The following is a 26681-nucleotide window of genomic DNA, read 5'->3' as shown; positions in this document are numbered from 1 at the left end:
AAGAGTGGCAAAACACGACAATTTTTTATGACGCTTCCAAAAAAATGTCTTATACTTGTAGGCCTATAACTTAGTTTCTTTGGGACACTTAATGTTTATAGTACAGTAATGTATAGCTTTCTTATGTATTACACATTGCGCAAATGCCCGACTACTGTTTTTTAGAGTACTGTTATCATAAATTTTTAGTTTCACTTTTGGTAAACATACTTCTAAATACCCTCAGATCGGGTTCTGGTACCTTATCGATGATGATCTCAAAAGCGCGGTTCTCAAACTGGAACTAATTCAATTAAAGAACGGAGTCAAAACTAAACCTGTTCTCTTGTGGAAGAGTCCTGATAATCCATTGGCTGCTTCTGGAAACATCTTTCAAAAAGTAGTGGTCAGCCTACCTTTAAAGTTGACCAATATCAGGTTCGTCTTTACGTGTGTGTTTATTTTGTTTAGTGGTGTAATTAAACTCTCTATTCTGTCTGTCTGTCCGTCTGTCTGTCTGTCTGTCTCATTCAAATTTTGAACACGTTACTTCTCACACTTTCTAGTCTCGGATATGGTTGAAACTTGAACAAGTTTTTATTATCGAATACAACACACGAATCAATCAAAAATTAACCAAATAGTTAGTGTTGTCTATTTAGGCCTTTGCTTAAAGACACAATTAGAAGTCAAGCGTGACAGAACGTGTGTTATATTTGTCTGTGTTTGATTTTGAAAATTTACTTTGTGATTTATTTTTTTTTTACTTTTAAAAATGTGTTTGTTTTTTTTTCTAATTGTTTTCTTGAATTTAATTTTAAATATTTATTTTAATTCTGGGATGACAGTTTTATGCTCCAGTTTAAGACCTACTTCACAAACGCTAATGACTACGGTCAGGTTGCTCTCTACCAGGTAGCGATGAGTCCAGATTGTTTTCATACAGGTAGGTCTCTACATCTACCAGTCTGGGATTAACTCAAAAGTGGGAACCACGGGATCTTATATGCTATATGATTTTAGTTTAATTTACTAGGATATAAATCCCGTCCAAATTGAATCATATGTGAACTATAAAATGTCCTACATTCACAATCAAGTAATAATCTATATCTATACATTCATCTGAAAATAATTATTTACAAATCAAACAAGAACATAAAACTAAAATACTATTTCACTTTGGTTAGGCCAATAATAGGATATGCGTCCTCTTTTTGGGTCCCATGAACTCTAGAAAACATAAATAAACTAGAAAAGACATGAAATAGCACCTTGCAATAGTAAATAAAACACTGAACTAACCTAATAAAATACTCAGAAATACACAATAATAAAGGCACATTTCCTTTTCCATAAGTTAGGGAGAATGTGAACAGTACAAAGGCTCATTCTTCCCTAGAGCCATTAGAGGATTGCCTGAACGAGTTGCCTGAATCAGCCAGGAATAGCAATGTCTTAGTTGAGGTTAAGTCTCTAATTAACATTCACTACTAGATTAATGCATGAATACTTGGTGCACTTGGTGGACATAGCTCTCTTCTGTTTTGAATGAACATCTGTAATTTAGAACAAGATAGATTAGCTTTAATTTTATGTATCGAAGTGATCAAGTAACTACTTGGGTTCGAATCTGATAAGTGATCAGGTTTTCTGCTTACTTGGTCAGAAAATCAAAATTGGCACTTGTCAACATTTAGAAAAATAAGAGCATATTCATTGTAGTGAGCATAACATAGCCTCTTTAAGACATGGGCAACATTTCCCTTTGTTTGATTTATTCTAAAAGAGATTGGCCTTCTACTTTTTACGCTGGGACCAAATATACCTACGTAAATTAACTTCTCTCGTCTTCTTGTGTTCCATAAGTTTTCTTATAATCCACTTCTCTCTGATCTGTTTCCTCTTTAAGGAGGTCTCACACGGTGGGTGCTGTCCCTTTCATCGCTTTGAGATTTTCATAACAGCGTTTTTATTTCATTACATTTTACGTTTTCCTCCTAAATTTTTTCTTGTATTAACTAAACACATCTCTTACCTTCCATTCAAATAATAATAATAATAATAAAAATCTTTATTGTCCGTATGGAAATTTGTCTTACAATTTGTGCATTACACCAAACAAAAAAACATCATAAGTATAAGAAACCAAAGTGTACATTCACACCAGACTCACTCATAATTTACATGTGACAAAGTTTATACCAGATTGTTCTTATTTAATGATTTGATTGCCAGCGGAACAAAAGAGTGTTTGTGTTTGTTTGTCTTTGCTATCGGTGTCTTGTATCTCTTTTGTGATGGCAAAATCACAAAATCCTGACACAAAGGGTGATTCTTTATTTCGAGGATCTTGTTAGCTTTTTTATAGATGTTTGTATCAAACAACTGCCCAAATGGGGTTTGTTTTTTGCCAATGATTTTACCAGCAGCATTTAGGATTCTATAAAGTTTATTTTTATTTTTAATGCTCAAATTGCCATACCAGGCAGTGATATTGAAACTTAAAATATTGCAGATATGAGCGTGATAAAACATAGCCAAGGCCTTTGCGCTAACATTAAACGAGGACAGTTTTCTTAGTAATCGTAATCTTTGCTGCCCTTTTTTGCTGATGTAATCAGTATTTGCAGTAAAAATCTGTACAAGTACTCCTTCTTCCCTAGTGCTATTAGAGCATGGAATGGGTTGCCTGAGTCAGCCAGGAAAACCAATGACTTGGCAGAGTTTCAGTCGTTGATTAACATGCATAGCTAGATTGACCTAGGGATACGCTTAGTACGAAATCATCTTCTTTTTTTGAAGTAACGTCTGTATTATGTAAGATAAGATAAGATAAGATAAGACTCTATGCCTGGAATGTGTTAATCCTTGTTTCTCACCCCCTTTCCAAGCCTCACCCACCCACCCACATACATACACACACACGCACACACACACGCCAGCCGGAATAAATGCATCACGCGTAGGACGTAATCATCTTCTTTTTTGAAGTAACGTCTGTATTATATAAGATAAGATACGAAGATAAGTCACAATTTTAATAGTTTTATTCGTATAGAAAGGCATATATTTAAAATAATATTTAATTGGCATTGTAGTACAAAATTTAGCCTAGAAATGGTTACGTGATTTTATCATCTTATTCATAAATCATCTTATCTTTTGGTGTATCATCCTTTTAAAATCTTACATCAACTCACTCCGTCTGTCTGTCTGTCTGTCTGTCTGTCTGGTATTAATTCTGTACTCGTTCTTTCTCCCACTTCCCATTCTCGTATCAAAATGAAACTTTGCAGAATGTGTAATTGTCCCTAACAAAACAGGAATCAATCAAAACATTAATCAATTAATTAATTAGTGGTAATTATTAAATTTTTTATGTAGAAAATGGAGATTAATCTTAAAGTATATGAGATATATGACTGTAAATATGCAGTCCTCTCCCTTAAAAGGTTTATTTGTTTTAAGTATTTGTATACAGTTATTTGTCTGTCTGTCATTTCTCCCACTTCCAATTCTCGTATCAAGTTGAAACTTTGCACAATTGTTTATTGTTTCTAGTAAAATATGAATCAATCCAAAAAAAATTAACCCATTAGTTAATTAATTAGTGGTAATTAAGTTGTTGTTTTTTTTTTTGCTTGCTTATGTCTTGCTTGTTTTATTTTTTTCTGCCACTGGTCAGTGCTGTCTCTAAGTTCATGTGGTCAAACTGGAAGTACAGGACCAACACAAGACATGTGTGACCGTGAGTATGATCATGAAGATCTTGTACGTGTAGTGGAAGATGGTCACTTCAGTGGAGCTCAAATGTGGACCGTTCCGGAATCCATGTTTTACAGGTATGCAGCTAGATAATAAAGAAAGTTTGCATCACAAATAAGGCTGTAGGCAGCCGCTGATGGACAGTCGTGCTCACACTCACACATTAGAACCTAATTACTTAGATCCTCCCACGCCGTTCGACGCATTGGTCGGAAAGCTGTTTCCATAAAAGTCTGTAACTGGCAATGTCTGAAGCCTCCTCCCACCTGGTGACCACTGCTCTGGGGTTCTCAAGTTAAATATAAGTGGCGCCAAGGTATATGTGACAGCACTGTTTGCGTTTTTTGCGTACTTCACTCTGTCAGACGACATTCCCCGCAAACCCGCAAGCCTCATGCGACGTATGTTCACAACCTGATTAAGTGGTGGAGTCCCAGTTTGGCATAAGATTTCTTTGTTTGAGACCCCATCTTTGTAACTGACTGCTTAAATCCGTCTTGCATTTTTGTTGAGACACATTTAGTCTTTTCTCAATTTTGGCAGATGACTTCCATGTCTCACATTCATGCGTTGCTATTGGGATGACGAATTGACGACTGTGTTAAGTAGGTGGATTTTCTCTCTCTAGTCCAATAGCTTGGCTTGTCCAAACAGATCATGCAGTATGTCTACGAACAAATTCTCCCATAGAACTACTATTCTAGTAGAGATACAAACTGCCTAATACATTTTGTTTCAAGAGTGTAATGTGTATACAACAGCCGGCTTACATTATTGGAGGTGTTCACACATGGAGGCCAGTTTATAAATAGCAAGCTTTAGGGTGTATCTGGTGTACAGAATAGAAGATGTGTTTTTCTTCTTCTTTGTTCTCATTCATTATGTTAGAGTGTTCAGATGACTAGACCAATATATGAGATGAACTGCGCAGTGGTTTCCAAATCAGGGAGCTCTCCATATAGTTTTGTTTCTATTTGGGATGTTTTGGGACCAGTGTCTTGTACAGGCCTCTTGGTAGAGAGAGCAGTTTTGGAGGACGTGGTCGGCATTCTCTGGTGACACTCCACAAAGGTAGATTTCACTGGTTCCAATTTTGAGCTTCCGGTACATGTGTTGTCACATTCTGTTGTGTCCGGTCCTGAGTCGAAAGATTAGACGTTGATCTTGTCGGGATAGCTTATAAAAAGCATCATCTTTCTTGTGATTCGGATGAGAGCTTGTCCATTTCTCATTTATTTTATTTACTATTAGTTTCTTCATTTCTTCTGGATAGAGTGCAGAGTTGAATTGTGAGTTTGGAAAATGTGTTGACAAATAATCAACTCTCTCTGTCTGTCTGGTACAAATTTTGAACATGTTATATCTCTCACTTCCCATTCTTGGATCAAGTTGAAACTTTACACAATTATTAATTCATTTAATTGTCCCTAACGAAGCATGAATTAATAAAAAATTTAATCAATTAATTAATTAATTAGTGGTAATTAATGAATTTTGTTTGAAATGGAAAAGGGAAATAAATTTTGCAGCATCGAGATAATAGCGCTTTAAATGTGGAGTTCTTCCAGTATTTTTTATAAAAGTTAAAAGACAGTTTTGTGTACTATTTAGCACTGGAGAATCAAATTATCCAAGTTCTGCCGTTTTTAGGTTCTCTTTAGTTAGTAACATTGAAGCTATTTTGTTTTAACCATTTAATGTTATTATTGACATTGTTTGGTTCTGAGTGAAAATCTCCAATAAAAGAGTTTCGAATTTTGAGTCAATAGATTTCAGAAGACCAAAAGTATCGGTTGCAACTATTTAAATCACATCGTTGTGATAACATTGGATTTTCAATAGGGCTTTTATCTAGTTTGTTTGTTGTTGTTTTTCAGCCTAAACAAGAGAGCGACCTTCAATGTAATAGATAATAGATATAAGGAAGGCATCTCGTAGAAGACAATATGTGTTCATTAAATGATTTAACAATGAGGCGCTGAAGCTAAGCGGTAAAGCGCTTGGCTTCTGAACCGGCGGTCCCGGGTTCAAATCCTGGTGAAGACTGGGATTTTTAATTTCGGGATATTTTGGGCGGCGCCTCTGACATTAGTTGGGGAAAAGTAAAGGTTGGTCGTTGTGCTGGCCACATGACACCCTCGTTAACCGTAGGCCACAGAATCAGATGACCTTTACATCATTTGCCCTATAGACCACAAGGTCTGAAAGGGAACTTTACTTCTCTCTATATGTACAGACAGTTACTTCAATACACAAAGAGACTTGCCTATAGTTTTAGTTCTACTAGATCCTAGATCTAGTCATTTCCCCATTAAATCTTAATATAGAGTCAATACAGAAAATACAGACCAACAACAGTCTTCGTTTTGCTCCAGATCCCTACTAGACTCTAGATTCCAGATCTACAATCTTCAGACAGCACAAAGGACGGCTCCTTAGTTTCAGACAACTCAAACTATTTCCAATCACTTCAAGCCATTGTAAACGCTGTTTCTTAGGCCTTAACTATTTTTTTTAACCCATTTCATTCGAGCAGATGGGAGTCTGTGAAGCTTTTGTTTGATATGTTTCAGAATTGAAGCGTTCGGCTCAAGAGGTGGGCGTCTGAATGATGACCACGGGCTACAGAGAGAATCCCTTGGTGCTCGGGTGGAAACAAAGTTTTACTTTGAAAAAGGAGAGGCCATTTATTTTGTCATTGGTCAAGCAGGAGAAGACGAGTGTCCGGTAGGTGCATATAGTCCTAATGCATGACTTACTGATAGGATCATAATCTAATAATGTAATGTATTTAGGTAAGAACTATAGCCTATAGATATACCTTTGACTTAATTACTTACATTATATATGATTCAGATGACATTTTCCCAGTACAGTATAGTCGTAAACAGGATATTGTTATAAAGTTGCCACATGCTAACTGATAGTTAAAGTAGCCAAATCATAACTAATACTATGATGAAGTAGCCACTTGGTAACTGATACCATGATGAAGTATCCACATGGCAACTAATGCCATGATGAAGTAGCCACGTCCTAACTGATACCTTGATGAAGTAGCCACGTCCTAACTGATACCTTGATGAAGTAGCCACATCCTGATACCATGATGAAGTAGCCACGTGCTAACTGATACCATGATGAAGTTGTCACATCCTAACTGATACCATGATGAAGTAGCTACATCCTAACTGATACCATGATGAAGTAGCCACATCCTAACTGATACCATGATGAAGTAGCCACATCCTGATACCATGATAAAGTAGCCACATCCTAACAGATACCATAATGAAGTAACCACATACTAACTGATACCATGATGAAGTAACCACATCCTAACTGATAAAATGATAAAGTAGCCACATCCTAACTGATACCATGATGAAGTAACCACATACTAACTGATACCATGATGAAGTAACCACATCCTAACTGATACCATAATGAAGTAGCCACGTCCTAACAGATACCATGATGAAGTAGCAGAAAAAACGCTAAATATGGACAACCTTTCAAGATCTAGTTTTTATTTGTTCCAGTCGATAATGTATGTCATGTTTATAGTTTTTCTGTTGTTTTTTGTTTTTGTTTTTGTTTTATGCTGAATTGTTTCTTGTTTTTTTTAGACTGACAATAATGATGATGGACTCATGTTTCCACCTTACTGCACCATCAGTTCCGATGCCTCTGACAACTGGCGCAAGGGAGGTCCTGGAGGAGGTGGCGCCACTATTGTGTTTAAGGTAAATTCTATATGCATGTCAAAATTTCAGGTTTTCACTGTTGATTTATATTTGTTTTGTTTTTGTTTTATTCGCAATTTGTTAAACTTTATCAGATGAAAAGCTTGTGGATCAAGAATTTCATTTAGTCTTGAATATTTAAATGGGGGCGTGGTGGCTGAATGGTTAAGTGCTTGGCTTCCAAACCTGGTTCGACTCTCTGTCACGACTGAGTTTTGAATTTTGAGATTTTTAGGGCGCCCCCGAGTCCACCCAGCTCTAATGGGTACCTAACTTTAGTTGGGGATAGTAAAGGAGGTTGGTCATTGTGCTGGCCACATAACACTCTGCTTGTTAACTGTAGGCCAAAGAAACAGATGAGCTTAATAGATCACAAGGTCTAAAAGGGGAACTTTACTTTTATTAAAATGTATTTTTATCCCACTCAATAAGGATCATCTATATTTTTTTTTTGTTAAAAAAAAAATACAAGGTACTTTCAGTTTTAAAAATAAATAAATTCTAATGACCAAACCATGGATTCCAAAAATGGTACACTTTGTCAACAGCCTTCCATATGAATATTAACCTGTGCTCCTAATTAAAATATTAATGGAATTTGTATGTTTCCTCTGGCAGATTGTAAATGACACTAAACCTGTTGCACTTTTAATAGCTGGAGGAGGAAGTGGTCAGAAATTTAGAAATGTGTCAGACACAGTCCTAGAACAAACAGGTAATGTGTGTCACAAATTGGTGTCTCTCTTAAAAGCATAGAATGTTTAAAAATAAGGTTGTAGTGTACACACACACACACACATATTACATTTTATAACAGCAGACTGTGAGCTGGGATTTATTTATAAAATGTTTGAATCTCATTTTAATTAAAGTTAGTGAAATTGTAGGCCTATTTGTATTCATCAGGGGCTTAGTATACTAGGTGAGTGATTCTGATCCCGTGGTTTACTTGCGATAAGAATGCAACTTTTAGTTGACTTTGTTCTAATAGGTAGTTGATGTGCTGTTGTATAGGTGTTTTGATCATCTCACTTGTTTTATAGTGTAGGTTGAAGAGACAGACAAGCTTAACATATTGCTGCCCTATAAGCATTAAGTCTCCCAGAGAAACTAAGTTTTACCTATGTAAGACATTTTTTTGGGGGGAAGCATCATCAAAAAATGTAGTGTTTAGCAACTCATATTCTTTGTCGTTATAACAAGATGACATAAAGTGTCATGTAAATCTCAACATGCTACAGACTGACATTTGGCATTTAATTGTCCATGTAGAAATGTCTGATTTGCAATATGTAGCTATGATTGCAGAAAAAGGCAGGCAATGAAGCTTTGAGAAGTTTCCTATTATTGCTACAGTGTCTAAAATCTTAATACATTTTCAATGCTAAAATTGGCATTGTCAGCCACCTTCAAATACAAGTAACAAACTTTTGAATAATGTAAGCATGTCCAGCTGATTCCATTGAAGAAGAAGCTTCAAGCATACTTTTAATTGAATTGTAGAATAAAATAAATAAACTTTAAGATAAAAAATGTAAATGTTTATTAAAACAGATTTTTTAAAAAATGACTCTAAATTTGCGCCTTTAGTGAAATAGCAATCTATTACTAAGCTTCTAATGTTATTTTTAGGTCCCTGTTCTTTTTAATTAACAGTGCAGATCTTTGTTTCTTTAAATTATGTTTTACTCTATCTGTTATAGATAAAGATTTGCTGATGTCTGGTTTAGAGACAGATATACTGTTGAGCAGATCTTTGAATGGTCTGCCTCCTTGCAGTCAGATGACCAACGGTCACAAGTATTGGATGGCTAGTGGAGGCTATGGACTTGGGGGTGGCTCATGTGGAGATAGAGGACTTGGAGGCCCATTGATAGGTAGAATGATTTTTATAATCTACAGAATTTATTCAATTTATTTTCTTTCGATCTAAAAAACATGCTAAAAGTTTCATAATTTTTTAGGTTAAAAATTTACCATAGAGCTACATGGGTATAGATCTATAATATGATATTGCTTACTATTTTACTTTTTAGCATAATGTTTTCCAGGGGTTGTAATATTTCTTTTTACTCTTTCCCACAAACTAGCTGGTTTGGCTACATCTGGCAAATCCTACATTCATCCCTCATCTTTGTTCAGTGATATGCATTCAGGTAATTTTGAGTTGGCATAACATTTAGATACTAATGGGTAGTCATATAGATGCTACATATGCAGATAGAAGGAGAAAAAGAAACAAAGGCTGAATGTTTTAGTTTGAATGAATTGGTGGAAATGGTATTAAAAAAAAATTAATTACTTAAGCTTATAGGCCTATTAAGTGTACGTGTATCAATTAGTTTGGATCATTCATGCAATTAAATTTGTTATAGATCTAGACTTACAAATAAAAAAAACATTTATAAAAATATTTTTTTTAAAAAGGGAATGATCTGAATTTGAACTTGTGAGCTAAAGTCTTTTCAGGCTTCTCAAGCCAACGTGGTAACCACTCTACTGGTGTAGAGTCTATGAACATGGAAGATTGTTTCTATTGTTTCTATTTCATGTTTGGGTTCACTAAGCCTGAGACGGTAGCATAAAAGGGGACTAATTCAGCTTATACCACCACTTCAATCAAGTTCTATTTCATTCCTTTGTTTGAGATACCCCAAAAAAATAATTGGTTAATTCATTTTTTTTTTAATTGATTCTTGTTTTGTCAGGTAAAAGAAATAATTGTGCAAAATTTCAGCTTGATATGAGATTGGGTGTTGGACAAATAATGTTTACAAGCTTTTGACCAGACAGACAGAGTGAGTTAATATAAGCTTCGTAAAAAAAAAACTGTTAAATAGCAGTTTTTATATGACATTACCTTTTAAAAGGGCTTATTGTTGTTATAAATGCATGTAACAAGACATTGCAATATAGGTCTATTAAAACCAAGGTTTCACTTGCTTGTTGCCAGGCTTTCACAATGGTGAAGGTCTCCTAGAAATATTTGTGGACACCTGCTCCTGTCCGTATCATTGTATGTGGCTGGACAATGATGATGTTTACAAACCTACCTGTCTGTGTCCTAGCAACAAGACGTCCCGGCAGCAGTGTAAGGGTGAGAGACTTTGGTTATAGTTTTTAACTTTTTTTTTACTTTTTTTAATATCTCTACCAACAAGTTAGTTTCAGGTTGTTGTTTTTTAATTTAACATGTAGATCAGAGGTAAGATACAAACACAGACACAAAATAGAGTAATGAGATTCAAAACAAACGAATATTCACATTTGACTAGAGTAACACCTTTAGTAAAATCACTAAATTTAGAAAGCTTTCACGATATACATAAAACACTGAACCATAATCTTCAAATACAAAAACAAAATTTAATAAAATACTCAGAAAGACATAAAGATATGCTAGGACAAATTTGTACAAATGCTCCTTCTTCCCTAGTGCTATTAGAGCATGGAATGGGTTGCCTGAGCTAGCCAGGAAAACCAGTGACTTGGCAGAATTTAAGTCATTAGTTAATATGCATGACTGAATGCATGACGCGTAGGATGTAATCATCTTCTTTTTTTAAGTAACGTCTGTATTATATAAGATAAGATAAGATAAGATGATAGCTGGTTGTTTTTTTTTGGTATGTGGTTCAGATTTTTATCTCATAGTTCGGAATTTGAGCCAGGCCACCTTCATCCCCTGTCATCTTGCAGGAGATTCTGGCTAATTCTAAATAATCAGTATTTCTAAAGTAAAATCTGAAAACATGTTTCTGTAACAAAAATATAAAGGAAAGTAAGCATGATAGTGTTGGTTGAATTAAATCCAACATGTATTTGATCTCTATAACCAACACTTTTAAAATGTTTAATTAGAATAGACCAGATCAAAATGTTATTCAAAGAAATTTGTAAATGCAATGAAAAATTTCTGACAAATCCATTGTTTACTTCCATTATATATTTTTAAATAACACATTTCATAACTTCTATTTGTATTATTTGTGGAATCTTTAAGAAAATATCTATATTGTAAATAAAAGTTTCTAATGGATCTCACTGTGACCAGCAAAACTTCTTTCTTATTTATTGCAGATGTTTTGGAAACTAGCAGGGAGGGCTTAGATTTGACCAGTAACTTTGTTCTTATGATTCTCATCAGTGGATTGGTCAGTGTGGTTTTCAGCCTGTGTTGTGTTGGGCTCTGTAAGTATTAGGTCAGACATTAACAAGTGCAGCTTCTATTTTGATGACCAATGTAACATGCTATTTTATATAGTCCTACAATTGTACAAATGTTTAAGAATTTATTAAAATTATACAACACTAAGAGTAGATTTACATTGATCATTGCTAAAGATAAATATTATATTCAGTATGTGTTCTAATTAATTATGTTCGTATTGAAAGATAGAGTATTTAATAACTTATTTTTATTGTTGCCTTGTTATTGTTCTAACAGTTATTCACAATACCGGTATATTGAAATAAGCATTCACCAATTTTATTGTGTGTGCTTACATCCCATCATTACTTCATATTGCTTTATTATAGACCAGCCATATTACAGTCTCATTTACCTATAAATTACTCATTTAGGTCTACTAATGAATCACTCATTTACTAATGAATCACAGAGACATAGACATAAACTGTTAAGCATGCATACACATTTCTGATGAATTTTTTTCCTTTTAAATTATTTCCATGAACAGATAAAAATATGATTAAAATAAAAGAAATGTTTTTATTTATCTTTACATTAGACTTAAGGCGGCAAGCAGTCAAAGCGAGGCACCCAACTAGCATAAAAAAGATTGCCTCTTTCTTCTGTCCTTGTGTTCACTTTTACAATCCTCCGGTCAGCATCGGAGGGCATACCTTGCCCCAGATCCAGCGTCCACCCACAGTCATGCATGCCAACCCTAACTATGACAGAATCGATTTGAATAATTCTGAGCAAGCACTGAAGGAGATTCCCAGAAAACACTTGAAACTAATGAGGTAGGTTGCCAGCAGGATTCTTGTACGCATGATAAAACACATGTAAGCTAAAGTTAGAATGACGCAAAATGTTTTTAATAAATAAAACAATAAAAAGTATTTGCACCATTTAGTTGTACTTACAAAATCATTATTTGTGGTTTAAAGATCAAACTAATCCATTCAGTGTGTGCTCTTCAAAGCATCATCATAAGAAAACTTAAAAGATTTTAGAAATAAAGAAATCACCCTTTGGGTCAAGATTTTGTGATGTTACCATCACAAAAGAGATACAAGACACTGATAACAAAGACAGACACAAAAACTCTTTTGTTCCCCTGGCAATCAAATCATTTAATAAAATTCAACTATCTAATATAAACTTGGAAATTATGATTGAGTCTGGTGTGAATGTATATTTTGGTCTTCTATAGTTATAATGTTTTGTTTGGTGTAATGCACAAATTGTAAGACAAATTTCGTTATGGATAATAAAGATTATTATTATTAAAATGAAGTTATTTCCATTTACTATATTTGATGTTGATAAAATAAGTCTTTTTCTCCAGTTGAAATAAAAACTTAAAAGGTGTGAATATGTTACCATTACTAATGATTACTTTAATCTGATTTGAAAAGGGAAAGCTGCTGATTCCAACGTCTGAAATGGCTATTTACTTACTTGATTGATGTGTACAGCTTACAAGTAAACACAAACATAGTTTTGAAATGTGGATACAGGAGTTTTTTACAGTGAACTAGGTCAGGCTGCTTTTGGTGGTCAAATTACAGCTTTGTCCATTGTCCAGTGGTGGTTGGGGTGGGGTAAGAGTGTGATATCCAAGGGGAAATTTTTTAAATTCTTTATTTACTAATTAGGATTCCCAATAAATAAATACAATATTTTAGGATTTCCAAAGTCCTGGCAAAAGTTGATCACACAAGAGATATGAAATTTAGTTTGTGTGTCACATTGGCTTTTTTTTATGCTTGCTTTGTTTTATTTGAATTAACTGCAATCGATTTATTTATTTTTTTTTACCAGTTTTGACTTATTTTTTTCTTTATCCAAAACTGCAAACAAATCAACAACTTCAAATCTATTGGAACCTATGGAAGTAAAAACTTATGACCAGGTTTGACTTGCTGAAATGTGGCAAATGATGAGGGAGTTCAACATAGATAAAAACACTATTGATGTTCTCAAAGCCCTGTATTAAAATGAGAATAGCTCAGTACTTCTGAACAACCAAATGAGAAAAAGTTTTAGGACATCCATAGAAGTGTAGCATTCTCTCTCCAGCTCTTTTTAACTTATTTCCAGAGCATATTATTTGTACGCCTAGCTTTATCAAAAATGGACGGCCTAAATCCAATCTCATGTTTGCAGATGATATAGACCTCAATGGAGAAAATGCAGACCAGGTACAAGATCTTACTTCAAAACTGAATGCTGCAGCTAGAGCAGCTAGAGCAGTTGGCATGGAAACCAGTATAAATCCTGATAGATTCGACCCAAGGAAAACATAGCCTACACATGTATCTGCGATTGCGTTGAAATGTGAGGTCTTTCTGTCATTTGGTTTAATGTAGACAGTGTTTGTCTGTCCACAGTGAACTAGGCCAGGGTGCCTTTGGTGAAGTCTATTATGGCCTTTTGTCTAACGTGCCCATGGTAGATGGCGACCTTCCCGTTGCGGTGAAGACCTTGCCTCAAGTATGTACTGAACAAATGGAGATGGATTTCTTAATGGAAGCTGTGATTGTCAGGTGAAAATTTGAAACTAATTTAGCATTTGTATAGTTACCATCAGACATGTAGTTAAACATTCAATACAAGACGTGGTTGAACATTCAGTACAAGCCTTGTTAAACATTTAGTACAAGATGTGGTTGAACAGTCAATACTAGATATATGGTTAAACATTCAGTAAAATATAATTATTGATTGATGTTATTATATACATCGCCCTGACATTTCAGTTTTATATACTTTGAAAAAAATAATATGTCAAAGATTGTATACATATACATAACAAAAAAGAAATATATTTAAGTAATTGTTTTTCATCTACAAGTTTTAAGTTTTCAATTTCTGTCTTCTGCAGTAAATTCAATCATCCAAATATTGTAAAGTTTATTGGAGTATGCTTTAATGAGAGACCACATTATTTGGTACTGGAACTGTTAGAAGGGGGAGACCTCAAAAGTTTTCTGTTACAAGCCAGACCAAAATGGGTAAGTACTTTTTGTAGGGCTCATATCTTGAAGATGCCTATAACCTATTTTCCAGACACCATAGATTTCAGAGTATCATTATATAAACAGGTCCATTTTCTCACATGTAATCCAATCTTTTTTTTTTCTTGTGACCATTTTCATATTCTTTGCAATGTACATTGGAGGATAATCTTAACCAATGAATCTAAAAGCATCTTTGAACTATCTCATATTTTAATCTAGATGGTGATTGTAAAAATCTTAAATACAAATAATAATACATCATTAAAAAGGAAAAATTTCAATAGAATAAATAAAATTTATTCCAGGAACAACCTTCACAGCTGACAGTCCTTGACCTACTTCGGTTATCTCTGGATATAGCCAGAGGGTGTCAACATTTAGAGGAAAAACATTTTATTCACAGGTATGTGGTGTGTATAATAGTTGGTCACACAAAAAGCGAATACACTAATTTAAAAAAATATAAGAGAGAATTCTTAATGTTAAGACTAGTACAACCCCCCCCCCCCCATGTCTCTTTTTTTTTTGTGTCTTTTCCTCACCTTTCTCATTTTGCAATGCAACATCTCTCAGGTTTTTTTTTTGTTTTGTTGTTGTTGCTCCTTATTGATGCTAATGTAATTTGCTTATCATCACTCTCCATTCTCACAGGATATCAAAAAGAAGAATTTTAAATCTGAATGACATCACTAAATTTGATCAAGCTACTTTCAGAAGTCACAATCTGAACAGAGACTGTGAAGTCAGAGTCTCAGACATTCAGTACAAACTTACAAAATGCTTTTAACAGTGGAAAATATCCAATGAACTCTGAACTCTGCAGCACCAATGATTTTTTTTTTATTCCTCTTCAAAGTTTGAGTCCACCTAACAGTCATTTTACAAATTGCCTTTATTTTTGTCTTTTTTATAGAGATATTGCAGCCAGGAACTGTCTACTGTCGACTAAAGGACCTCACAGAATAGCCAAAATTGCTGACTTTGGTATGGCTAGAGATATTTACAGGTATGAATAAATCCTAATTCTTCTAGTAAGATCATTAGCAAGAAACCAATCTCACTTGTTTGTTTGTAAAATGTTTTACATGTTTCAGATGTTCCTTCAAGTTGAAGATAATTTACTTCCTAGTCCAAATCTCCTGAATATGTAGGGGTTGGTATTGGGCAGGGTATGAACCCAGGACCATTGAGAAGTCCAAATGACAGTTCAGCATGCATGCCGCAACTCCTATTCAAGAAAAATATTTATAAAAAAATACTTTAAGCATAAAAATTTAGGGTTTAACAATTTACTCTCACAAGACACTGACCAGAAAAACAAATACAAGAACTCTCTTCTTCGAATAAATCTCAATTTTCTGATGTAAATTTCACAAGTTATGTTTAAATGTATATTTTGTGTGCTATCTTATAAATTGTTTGCTTTTTTTTACATTCAATTTAAATGAAATGTCTTGGACTGGTCACACATTTTGCTTTGCTACAGTGATTGTCCTTTTCAGTTCCATGTTAAGATTCAAATATCAAAACGCTCAAAGTTATAAGTCAATGATGTTTCTGTAATAAAACAAACACTGTTACGATACTTTAGTAAAATATACTATATTTATACTGACATAGGTCGGACTATTACAAGAAATCTGGCAAAGCTTTACTTCCAGTAAAATGGATGCCTCCTGAAGCCTTTCTTGATGGTGTGTTTTCCGTCAAGACTGACGTTTGGTAAATTTAGAGTTTTTCAATGGTGAACTTAAAAATTCATAGATTTTCATTTTGTCCATATTTTATTTTAAACACTATAGTGACTTCTCTTAAACTACTTCATTCTTGTAGGTCATTTGGTATTTTGATGTGGGAGGTTTTCTCCCTTGGTCACATGCCCTACCCTGGCTGCTCCAACGAAGAGGTCATGAACCTGGTTGCCCAAGGTGGTCGTCTTGAATCACCAGGAGGATGTCCATCAGCTGTGTGAGTATAACTGTAGACTAGTGCAACTAAAACAAGTTTATTCCTATAGTGTCAAGAAATTTATTCCTTTAGTGTTAAGGAATTTATTCCTATAGTATTTGGAACAGTTCACTTTTTTTGTCTTTTTTTTTTCATTTTTTTATATTTCTGACTACTGACTGAAAGAAGGTTGAAATATGTTGTTTTTTTTTGTTTAAATCTTTTTTTTTATTTCAATGTTCCATAAATTGTTTCTTTTTTAAAATTGCAGCTTTGACATTATGGTATCCTGCTGGAATGTTCTACCAGAAGACAGACCAAATTTTTCTCTTATTATTGCCAGTTTGGAGCGACGGCTTCAGGTGAGATTGAACAATTCATTTGTAAACCTACAAAAAGGCAATTAGAAAATGTTTTCCTATATAATTTTTATTGTAAAGCATCTATGTATGTATGCATGTATTGAATGTATGAGCATATGTTGTTTATGTATGCTTGTATTGAATGTATGAGCATATGTTGTTTATGTATGCATGTAGATAATGAGTGCTTACTTTTATATACAAGTTGTGTTGACTTCCCTTTTTATGTGTTAATGTTGCTGGGTTCAGTGGCTTTGTTAACATTTTCAAACAATCTTTTTTTTTTAACACCCCAGGATGATGATTTGGCCACCAGAGGTCTTCCGGTCTTTTATGTGGCTCCCATTGTCAACACACGAAGCCCCAGGCTGCAAGAGCGTCCACCGAGCTCACCTCATCCCAGGAGCGTCACTTCCAGGGGTGTCATTCACCCGAGTGAAACCAACATTGGTCCTCACATAGCAAGTGATGGCTACCTCGAACCCCTTTTATCCTTCAACACCAGAAGTGTTTTTAACGAGGGGCTCTATCAAACTTCTGAAAACACTCAAGCCAAAAGTGCGCAAAAAAAGACTCCTACTTTGACTCGAGACTCTGGAGGGGGTCGAGCAGAGCAGAACAAAGCAATGATAAAAACACGGACTCCGAGAGTATTCTATAAGACCGGTTCTAGTTACCAGCCTTTTAGTGACGCTGCCGCTTCAGAATCTCTCTTGCAGTTTGAGACTGAAGAGCCACCCTTAGAAAAAAATGGAATCAGACTCTCAGCGGAACTGAACAATGATGTAAGAAATCCAATAATTGGTTGTGATAATGATAGTGACAAAACTGGACAAAGGGAACGTTTTTCATTGGATGACTTGAAGATTCCGAGCGTTGTAGCTCTTCCAGAGAAAAGTCAGAAAAAGAAATCTTACACTCATTTCCCAAGACATTCATCCAATAAATATTGACAATTATGGATTGTGCTGTGATTAATATATATACTCTAAAATCATATCATTTGTGAGAGACAGTGGTATGAAGTCTAGAAATCTTTCCTAACATGGAATACCTTCATTCATTTGCCAAGCATTCAGTATAATGCAGTGTTGAATGGTTGAAACATGGAGTCAAGGTAAACAACAGAGTTGAGCAGGAAGTTTTGCTTCTTCTAAGTTCTTACAGTTTGAATAGCTTGTTTCAATTGTTACAATAATTAGTTGTCACTAGTTTATAAATAACAAAAGACTAAATTAACAAGCTAGTGTTACCAGCAACTCTTTTATCCTTCTTCAGAGAGTGCTTTCAATTAAATGCTTGAGCAACCCTTAGGAGATTCTCTTCTATGTATAATAAACATTTTGTCCAAATGTAGTTAAGTTCATTTATTTACCTTAGCTTAAAAAAAAAAGCCTGTGGATGGCTGTCAGTCATGTTTTGTGCTCCCTGGTTTGTCATCTTGATAGTTCCAGTTTCGTAGCCTGCCCATATATAAACCTTGTCATGCAATAGGTTTAGTTATTAGTCAGCTAGTTGATTTAGCATCACTATGGGGGAATGTGTTGGGTTTGATCCCAAACGACCAATTTTTTTTTCAAATGACAAAATATGAATGTCCAGTTGAACCTTAAGTAGGAATGGATTAAAAAAAAATTTTTTATATATCACTTGTCATCGAATTATCTGTCACACTGGTTGTGTGTGAGTGTGAACATTTTGTGTCCCTTGGAAAGACAAGCATTTATAAACCTTGAGTTAAGGTTGTTATGCATTATTGGTTTCTTTGTTGTTCTAATGCCTGTTAGTGTAAACCTGGGTAAAAAAAAACAACATTCATTTTGTATATAGACCAGTGATTTTGTGTTTGTGTAATTGTTAAAAAAGATAGCAAGATGCAGTATATTTTTACTTTGTTGATTCTTTGTTTCTCATTGAACTGTTTCATGCAGAAGTGACTTTGAAATATGTCCTATAATATTCAAATGGCTTTTCTATTGAGCAGTTAGACCAACAGTAGCTCGGATTCTCAACAAACTGAACAAATTCTGGGTTTAATCAATAATGAATCTCTGGTATATCTGGTATAATATATACTGTTACCTCGACCGAATCATCACCTCTGAAACTAATTGACCAAAATTTTTCAAATGATAGGCAAATTGTAATTCCAATTTACTTTTTATATAAGCAAGCTAAACAAAAAAATATCAGCTTTACCTTTCAGACTTATTTTACAATATCATATGCATTATTTTGTTTTTTAAAATAGCAATCTGTAAAAAGAAAGAGCTTCACAGTAAAAAAAAATTTACTGGACTGTCATTTCAATGTTCCCAGGTTTGAACCCTGCTCGCAACCATTTACTAGGATGTAAATGTATTTATATATATTTGTATCGAAACTGAAGTGCAATAATTAGGAGCTCAAAATTCACATTATTTATTTTATTATTTATCGAGTCTAACATATTTCTATACTTGACTCTGTTGTGAGTGAATCAATGAAGTAGGCCAAGCTAATTTTGTACTATGTTTGCTGGTACAAAAAATTTTGATTCTTTATTAAAAAACGAATCATATATTTTGCAGTTTTATTGGTTAAGTAAAACTTTTAAGAAGACTTTTTCATGGAAAAATACCACATAGTAACATTCATTATATATAGTAGCTAAGAATATCATTTACAGAGCAGCATGCTTTTTTTTTTATTTCTCAAAGTAAAAGTAAAGTTCCCCTTTCAGACCTTGTGGTCAATAGAGCAAATGATGTAAAGGTCATCTGTTTCTGTGGCCTATGATTTATGAGGGTGTCACCTCTAGGCAGGAGATCAGCTTTCTTGACTGATCTCCCCACCCAGCTCTAAGGGCTGTAAATCTACAAGAATCAATAAAATATGATGTTGAAATCTTCTGACATTGAACTATATTATAATTTTTATGCCTGATTTACTTTATTTAGAAACAAATATTTCCAAGCAAATAATATCAAGATATTCAGACAGGCCCACCCCCCACATGTTAAATGCTTGACTGTCTAGACATGTAAATATGTATAGAATCCATTACTCTACAATGTACCCCTAATCACATATTTTCCAGGATGTTTTTGTTTACAAAGCTGTGATCATACAATTTGTTATTCAAATCTTGCCACTATCAAGTAGTTTTAATTTCATACATTTTTTTTTTCTTTTGATGAATAAAAGCAATGTTTTGTTCTTAAGTGTATGCTGTGTTTTTTTTCTCTCTAATGTGTCTAAAATTATGTTCCTTTAAATTTTATGTCTAAAATTCCACTATCAGCTAATTAAAACAGAAAAACTAATAGCAGAAGCAATCAATGCTTGTTAAATGTATATACATTAATTTATTAGTAAATTTAGTTTAAAACAGACAGTATGAGTGTTTTGCTTTCCTCTGAGTCTCTGTTGCTAGAACTGTGAGATGTGTGTCGTTCATCTTCTTCATCATTTCCTGGATGAGCCTCACCATCAGTGCTGTCTATATCAGAGTCCAAGTCAGCACCAAGCCTGTGGGAACAATTGTTTCAATGTTACAAAATGAACAATATTTGCTTAACATTAATTTCGAATAAGTATTCTCTATTAGCACTATTAAAAAAAAATTTTGAACATAAAAAAAAAGTAAACTTGAACATAAAAAAAAAAACTTGAACATAAAAAAAGAAAAAATGAAATAAAAAAAAAAAAGAAATGAAGTAAAAACACTCAAAATCTTGTTTAAGAAGAAGAAAAAAACAACAACACCCCTAGGGTTTCTTACCATTCAGCTTTACAGGAGACAGTCTCCTTTGATTTCTTTGAACAACTGGCACCTCCTGCAGTTTCTTTCAGTTTTCTTTTTAATCCTGAAATGAATTTGCTTGTTACTATTGTAAAATATTAAGTTAACAAAATTGAATTCCAAGGAAATTCAATAAATGCAGAAACCTTAATACTGGTAATAATTTTATTGAACTTAATTTGGGAGGGGGGGGGGGAGGAGGAGGCCGCCACTGTGATTAGACGTGAGCACCATATGAGTTGGACTTATTTCCCTGTATATAGTATTAACTCAAACACAGCCTACCTGTGCTGAGAGCTTCCTCCAGGTCTTCCTGAATTTTCTGCTTCTGCTCCTGGTATTCTTTATCATCAAACTTGTGACGATGTGGAGCTAAACGCTTTGCCAAACGCTCTTGTCTGCGAGCTTCTCTCTCTTGTTCTCTTTCTGCTTCTTTGGCCAGCCATTCCTTTAACCTAGAAAGAGAAGACATCCATTAGATTATATGAGATAAGCTAATAAGAGAATTTAGCACAACCATTTTTTGTGTGCTTAGCACCCACCAGTGACCAATTGAATTATGTAAGCCTAAACTCATTATGAATTGAAATTCACAGGAACACTTGAACACTTTTTATAAACAATGAAGCTTATAATAACTTTTGAGAAGCCCTAGTTAAGTTGCTTAGCTTTAAAAGTTTCAGGTGCTTTCGTGTTATATCTCTACTTCAACCATCCATTCAATGACCCAAACCCAAGCCTCATAACCAGAACAAGGGTGAGATGAGAACTAACAACAAAAAAAATTTCATTGTTGAATGCACTTCCAGGAAAACAGAAATAAGTGATTAAAGATTTTTCTTTTTGGTTGGCAATGTAGTAACATAAATGGCCATTGCTTACATAATGTCAGTCAAAGAATGACAGTGGTCTCTAAATTGTTTTCAGGGGGCACACTTCAGCTATGCTGTCATCTTTTGTGCTCAAAACAAGATAGGTAGGTTAAGAGCTGCTAAGAATAATGCACTAATAGTTTTACAAAACAAGAAACTTACTTCTTCTCATTATTGATATCTCTCATTCTCCGACCACTTAAATCTCGACAGGCTTCTCTGCTAGTTGTTTTCTCAATCTGAGCCCCAATAGCTCGCAACATGGATCCAAAACCTGGATGAAATATGCACTTGTAATTTTCTTTTACACATAGAATACAAAAGTGTACGTAATAATAAATAAATTATCAAACAATTTCTTAGGTAAGTACACTTGGCTGCCCATGAAGGGGGCTCGAGGTTTGACACCCGACTCGAGTTGTGTTTACTGGGTGCCTAAAAGCAGCACAGAAAACCATTTCCTAGATTCCCCCCCCCCCCCCACACACACACTTGCCCATAAATAATATTGGACCATAACGCTTTAAGCATGCTATTCAATGAAAGTAGCGCTATATAAAAGTTTTTTTGTTTTTTTTTTAGATTTGTTCAAAGAAAAAAAAGTGATTAAATAAAATCTTAAGCTCAATAGCATAGTGAATGATTTATGATTATTGTTAAGTAGTTAAATAATGAAGCTAAAAATCAATAATCAAGTTTATTGATCATAGTCTAAACATTTGGCACCTACCTCCTTTACCACCCAGCAGACGTGGTACAATGTGGTATGTGTTCCCATCCTTCACAGGATCTGTCTTTGTCATTATATGTCCATTATTTAAAACATAAAAACATGATTTCACATAGTCCTTAGGAGAAGAAACGAACACAAATTGAGTGTTAATATCTTTATTATATGTAAATCAAATTAGGAACATATTATATTATAAATGAAATGTGGGAGATAAAAGGACATTCTTCAACTAAATTTGGATAAAATGTGCCACAAAACCATATCTTTGCAAAAGTCTTATTTCTTATCATGGCCTGGTATGTAAGTGAAAACACAAAGAGCCAACAAACATATAAGTGTTTGAGTGAATATATTTATTTTTTTCTATATTTATAACTAGTCGACCCACGTCATAGCAAACACCGCTATTTAGTGATGGGTAAACACTGTTGCTGAAAGACGCAGTTGTCCAAATGGGGTGGGTTTGGGAAACGACTGTGAGTGAATGAAAAGAAGAAATTCTGGAGAGAGCAATACTTCTGTCCATGAATGAAAACAGGTTTTGTAAGATACAGGCATTTCTTTTGAATGTTTTGACTTTGTGCCTGTGCACTGTCATGTCAAAGGCTAATCTAACAGAAAATTGACTGTGTGTAAAGGTTAAAAGCACATTTGAATCTGATGGAATCAGGGAAATCCAGGGAATAAGGATAGTTTGTGAGGTAGCAGCTGTGATAGTTTTACACTCCTTTGTATTGCAGTGAATGCAACCACTAAATAGCAGGTATATGTAGGGACATTGACTTAGATTGTAAACTCAAGGAGGGAAATGCAGATGTTCTCAGAAGTGAATAGTGATAGTAGCAGAAAGTATTAAAGACATCGCCACAATATCAGTCTCGCCACCATAAATGCTGAAAGTTTTTATGTAGGTAATGTATTTTCAAACAGAGTGTATGACTTTGCTTCCGTGAGTAAGAACAATGGAAAGGGCATCGCTATGGTTATCCTAATGTTCGCAAACAAAGCTTACAGACAAATTGGGAAGTGCAAGAACAGTTTCATTGATGACATATGCGACTGTTAGAAATAAACAGTTCGACTGACGATTCTCCAGGGGTCACCTAGGACCATGGGAAAAAAGATTTTTTTCCCCCCTAAAAATAAAAACAAATATATTTAAAGTAGTTTTGGATAATAATACTGAGAACTGGCTGTGCGGTTGAAGTGTTCATTCTGCTTACATTATATGATTCTAGATCTAGTAGATTCTAAGTTTAGATTTTAGGTTTATATATTATTATAGTTATAGATTTCTATACTAGAAATTTAGGAATTTAGGCTAATATAAAGAAAAACGAATTTTGTAAATTTCATTTTACCTTATCCTTATCTATAGATAAATGATATCTAGATCTAAAATATATATAATATATTACATCTATACTTATTTAATAAGATCAAGATCTAGGAATCTAGTCAACTCTTCTAGATTCTAAAGACTAGGATTTCTAATTTATTAAATTATTTTATGATTTAGCTGTAATAAGACATAGAATGATGGATCTAAAAAATTATAATAACTAAAGTTAATTCTTAAGAAGTAAGAAGATCTAGATCAATGACAATCCAAGTCCTACGTCTAGTCAAGTCTAGTGACAAGTGGTAGTCATGATAGTCACAGTCACTCACAGTGTCAATCAAGTCAAATCAAGTGATTCTATTTATTACAGTTTATAGTGGGCTCAAGATAAATTCTAGATTTAAAGTCATTTCAAACTTACTTAATAAATAATAAATAAACTTACAATTTCTTGTTGGGTAACGGTTTCAGATCTTGATCGTTGGATCAACTCTGTAACTACACAGAGCATCAAATCATCCACACAACGTAAATCCAGAATATCCACAGAAGTTGAAGTAAATCGAAGTTTATCATTTTTATGAGATGAGCAGATAATAATATTGGGTGCCATTTTCACTAGATCTAGATTCTAATTAGACTCTAGATATAGATCACAGCTTGATATAATTATAAACTAATATTAAACAAAATAAACTTGTATTAGAGTCTAAGCGATCTAGATTCTATAGATCTACACACTACACTAATAGACGAATTCTGCGTTTATATCCAGGTTTATAAAAACCGGAAGTGTAGTCAAGAAAATGCAGTTTTTTTAAATGTAGAAGCCAAAATATTTTTTTTACGGAAATGTAGCTAATTGGATCTAGTTATTTAAAAATATATATATATATTAAATATATTTTAGATCTACTTCTGGATTTAGATCTATATATCCCAAAAATAATTTAAATAAATTCTTATGATATACTGTATGAATTCACTACACACAAGGCTCGTGTAGTAATTCTGTGCGTAATAAAGAATGAATAAAATGAATAAAATTCAAAGACGAATATATTTTCTAATACAAACTCTTACTTTTCACTTATTATCCGTATCCCTACCCAAACTAGGCCCTGCGAATTCCGTTTCGCATTGGGCACACAATGGTTAAGTCCGGCCCTGCTATTTAGTGACGGGTGAATACTACTTGTCCCCCCCCCCTCTTTTTTTTTTCGCCTCTAAAATTATGTGGGATAACTCTAGTCCGTCCGACTTGCAGAAATATAAGAGTGATCTTTCCATTACTGGGTGTCCAAAGCCTTGAGCCACGAAGAGAATTATATATATAGATTACCTCTTTAGAATCATCATTTCTTAAACTAATTGACCAAAATGTTTCAAATGATAGGCAAATTGTAATTCAAATTTACTTTTTATATAAGCAAGCTAAACAAAAAATATCAGCTTTACCTTTCAGACTTATTTTACAATATCATATGCATTATTTTGTTTTTTTTTAATAGCAATCTGCAGAAAGAAAGAGCTTCATTGTAAAAGCATTTTAAGCCTTCTGATGGGCTACTTTATTGTGTAGCAAGTGCTCTGGGCTGTCATTTCAATGGTCCCAGGTTTGAACCCTGCTCACAACCATTTATTTATATATATATTTGTATCAAAACTGCAATAATTAGGAGCTCAAAATTCACATAATTTATTGAGTCTAACATATTTATATACTTGACTCTGGTGTGAGTGAATCAATTATTTTTTTATCTGAGTGAATCAATGAAGTAGGACAAGCTAATTTTGTACTATGTTTGCTGGTACAAATGAATCAGGTCAAATTATTTTAACTCGATTAAAAAACGATCATACATTGTGCACTGTGTTATTGGTTAAGTAAAACTTTTAAGAAGACTTTTTCATGGAAAAATACCACATAGTAACATTCATTATATATTGTAGCTAAGAATATAATTTACAGAGCAGCATGCTTTTTTTTTTATTCTCGTAGTAAAAGTAAAGTTCCCCTTTCAGACCTTTTTAACTATAGGGCAAATGATGTAAATGTCATCTGTTTCTGTGGCCTATGATTTATGAGGGTGTCACCTCTAGGCAGGAGCAGCTTTCTTGACTGATCTCCACCCAGCTCTAAGGGCTGTAAATCTACAAGAATCAATAAAATATGATGTTGATATCTTCTGACATTGAACTATATTATAATTTTTATGACTGATTTACTTTATTTAGGAACAAATATTTCCAAGCAAATAATATCAGGATATTCAGACAGGCCAGTCCCCACATGTAAAATACTTTGACTCTCTAGACATGTCTACTATAAAGTATAGAATCCATTACTCTACAATGCACCCCATATCACATATTTTCCAGGATGTTTTTGTTTACAAAGATGTGATCATACAATTTGTTATTCAAATCTTGCCACTATCAAGTAGTTTTAATTTCATACATTTTATTTCTTTTTCTTAGATTGAATAAAAGCAATGTTTTGTTCTTAAGTGTTTGCTGCTTTTTTTTTCTTTCTAATGTGTCTAAAATTATGTTCCTTTAAATTTTTACATCTAGCAGTCTTCTACAATAGTCTAAAATTCTACTATCTGCTAATTATGAAACAGTAAATCTAATAGCAGAAGCAATCAATTTTTGTTAAACGTATATACATTTTTTAAAATAGTTATTTGGCGCACACACAAAGTGTTATTACAAATTGTCTTGCTATGATAAAAAATTACTGTGTTCTGTATTCTGAATCCCCCTTCCCCTTTTTTTGACAACTTGAAGCAATATATTAATGTACTAAGTGTTGGGTGTTTCTAGTCTGAGTTATATTTATAGACATCTTTGACAAGACTACACATTCTTTGAACTGCTTATTATGAAATAGGAAAACTAAAAACAATGAAGAAAATAAGTCTGAAACAATG

The 26681-nt window shown here is 33.8% G+C and overlaps 2 protein-coding genes across 4 annotated transcripts in view; one reads left to right on the top strand and one right to left on the bottom strand.

The window, feature by feature from the left end:
* Positions 1–20220, top strand: part of LOC106060200 (leukocyte tyrosine kinase receptor-like) — a 190196-nt gene extending 169976 nt beyond the window's left edge. For all 3 annotated transcript variants that reach the window (XM_056022529.1, XM_056022528.1, XM_056022527.1), the window contains 19 exons: positions 227–417; positions 828–925; positions 3668–3824; positions 6321–6474; positions 7377–7493; positions 8112–8208; positions 9197–9370; positions 9584–9649; positions 10447–10590; positions 11574–11684; positions 12245–12482; positions 14076–14231; positions 14570–14699; positions 15011–15108; positions 15619–15711; positions 16326–16427; positions 16539–16673; positions 16924–17014; positions 17311–20220. In XM_056022529.1, coding sequence (XP_055878504.1) covers positions 227–417; positions 828–925; positions 3668–3824; positions 6321–6474; positions 7377–7493; positions 8112–8208; positions 9197–9370; positions 9584–9649; positions 10447–10590; positions 11574–11684; positions 12245–12482; positions 14076–14231; positions 14570–14699; positions 15011–15108; positions 15619–15711; positions 16326–16427; positions 16539–16673; positions 16924–17014; positions 17311–17967 — 3009 coding nt within the window. In that variant the 3' untranslated portion in view covers positions 17968–20220. The remainder of the gene's footprint in view (positions 1–226; positions 418–827; positions 926–3667; positions 3825–6320; positions 6475–7376; positions 7494–8111; positions 8209–9196; positions 9371–9583; positions 9650–10446; positions 10591–11573; positions 11685–12244; positions 12483–14075; positions 14232–14569; positions 14700–15010; positions 15109–15618; positions 15712–16325; positions 16428–16538; positions 16674–16923; positions 17015–17310) is intronic.
* Positions 20221–20341: 121 nt separating this feature from the next.
* LOC106060199 (splicing regulator SDE2-like) lies at positions 20342–24523 on the bottom strand. The gene is made up of 6 exons (XM_013217998.2): positions 24191–24523; positions 22401–22518; positions 21833–21944; positions 21084–21253; positions 20778–20862; positions 20342–20524 (listed from the first exon to the last, which is right to left on the bottom strand). The coding sequence occupies exons 1-6, from the start codon at positions 24356–24358 to the stop codon at positions 20374–20376; spliced, it is 804 nt and encodes a 267-aa protein (XP_013073452.2). The 5' UTR covers positions 24359–24523; the 3' UTR covers positions 20342–20373.
* Positions 24524–26681: the final 2158 nt, after the last annotated feature.

This window comes from Biomphalaria glabrata, chromosome 3, assembly GCF_947242115.1.
Source record: "Biomphalaria glabrata chromosome 3, xgBioGlab47.1, whole genome shotgun sequence".
Taxonomy (NCBI): Eukaryota; Metazoa; Mollusca; class Gastropoda; family Planorbidae; genus Biomphalaria; species Biomphalaria glabrata.
The sequence above is the reverse complement of the archived record's forward strand: the minus strand, read 5'-3'. Positions and strand labels throughout refer to the sequence as shown.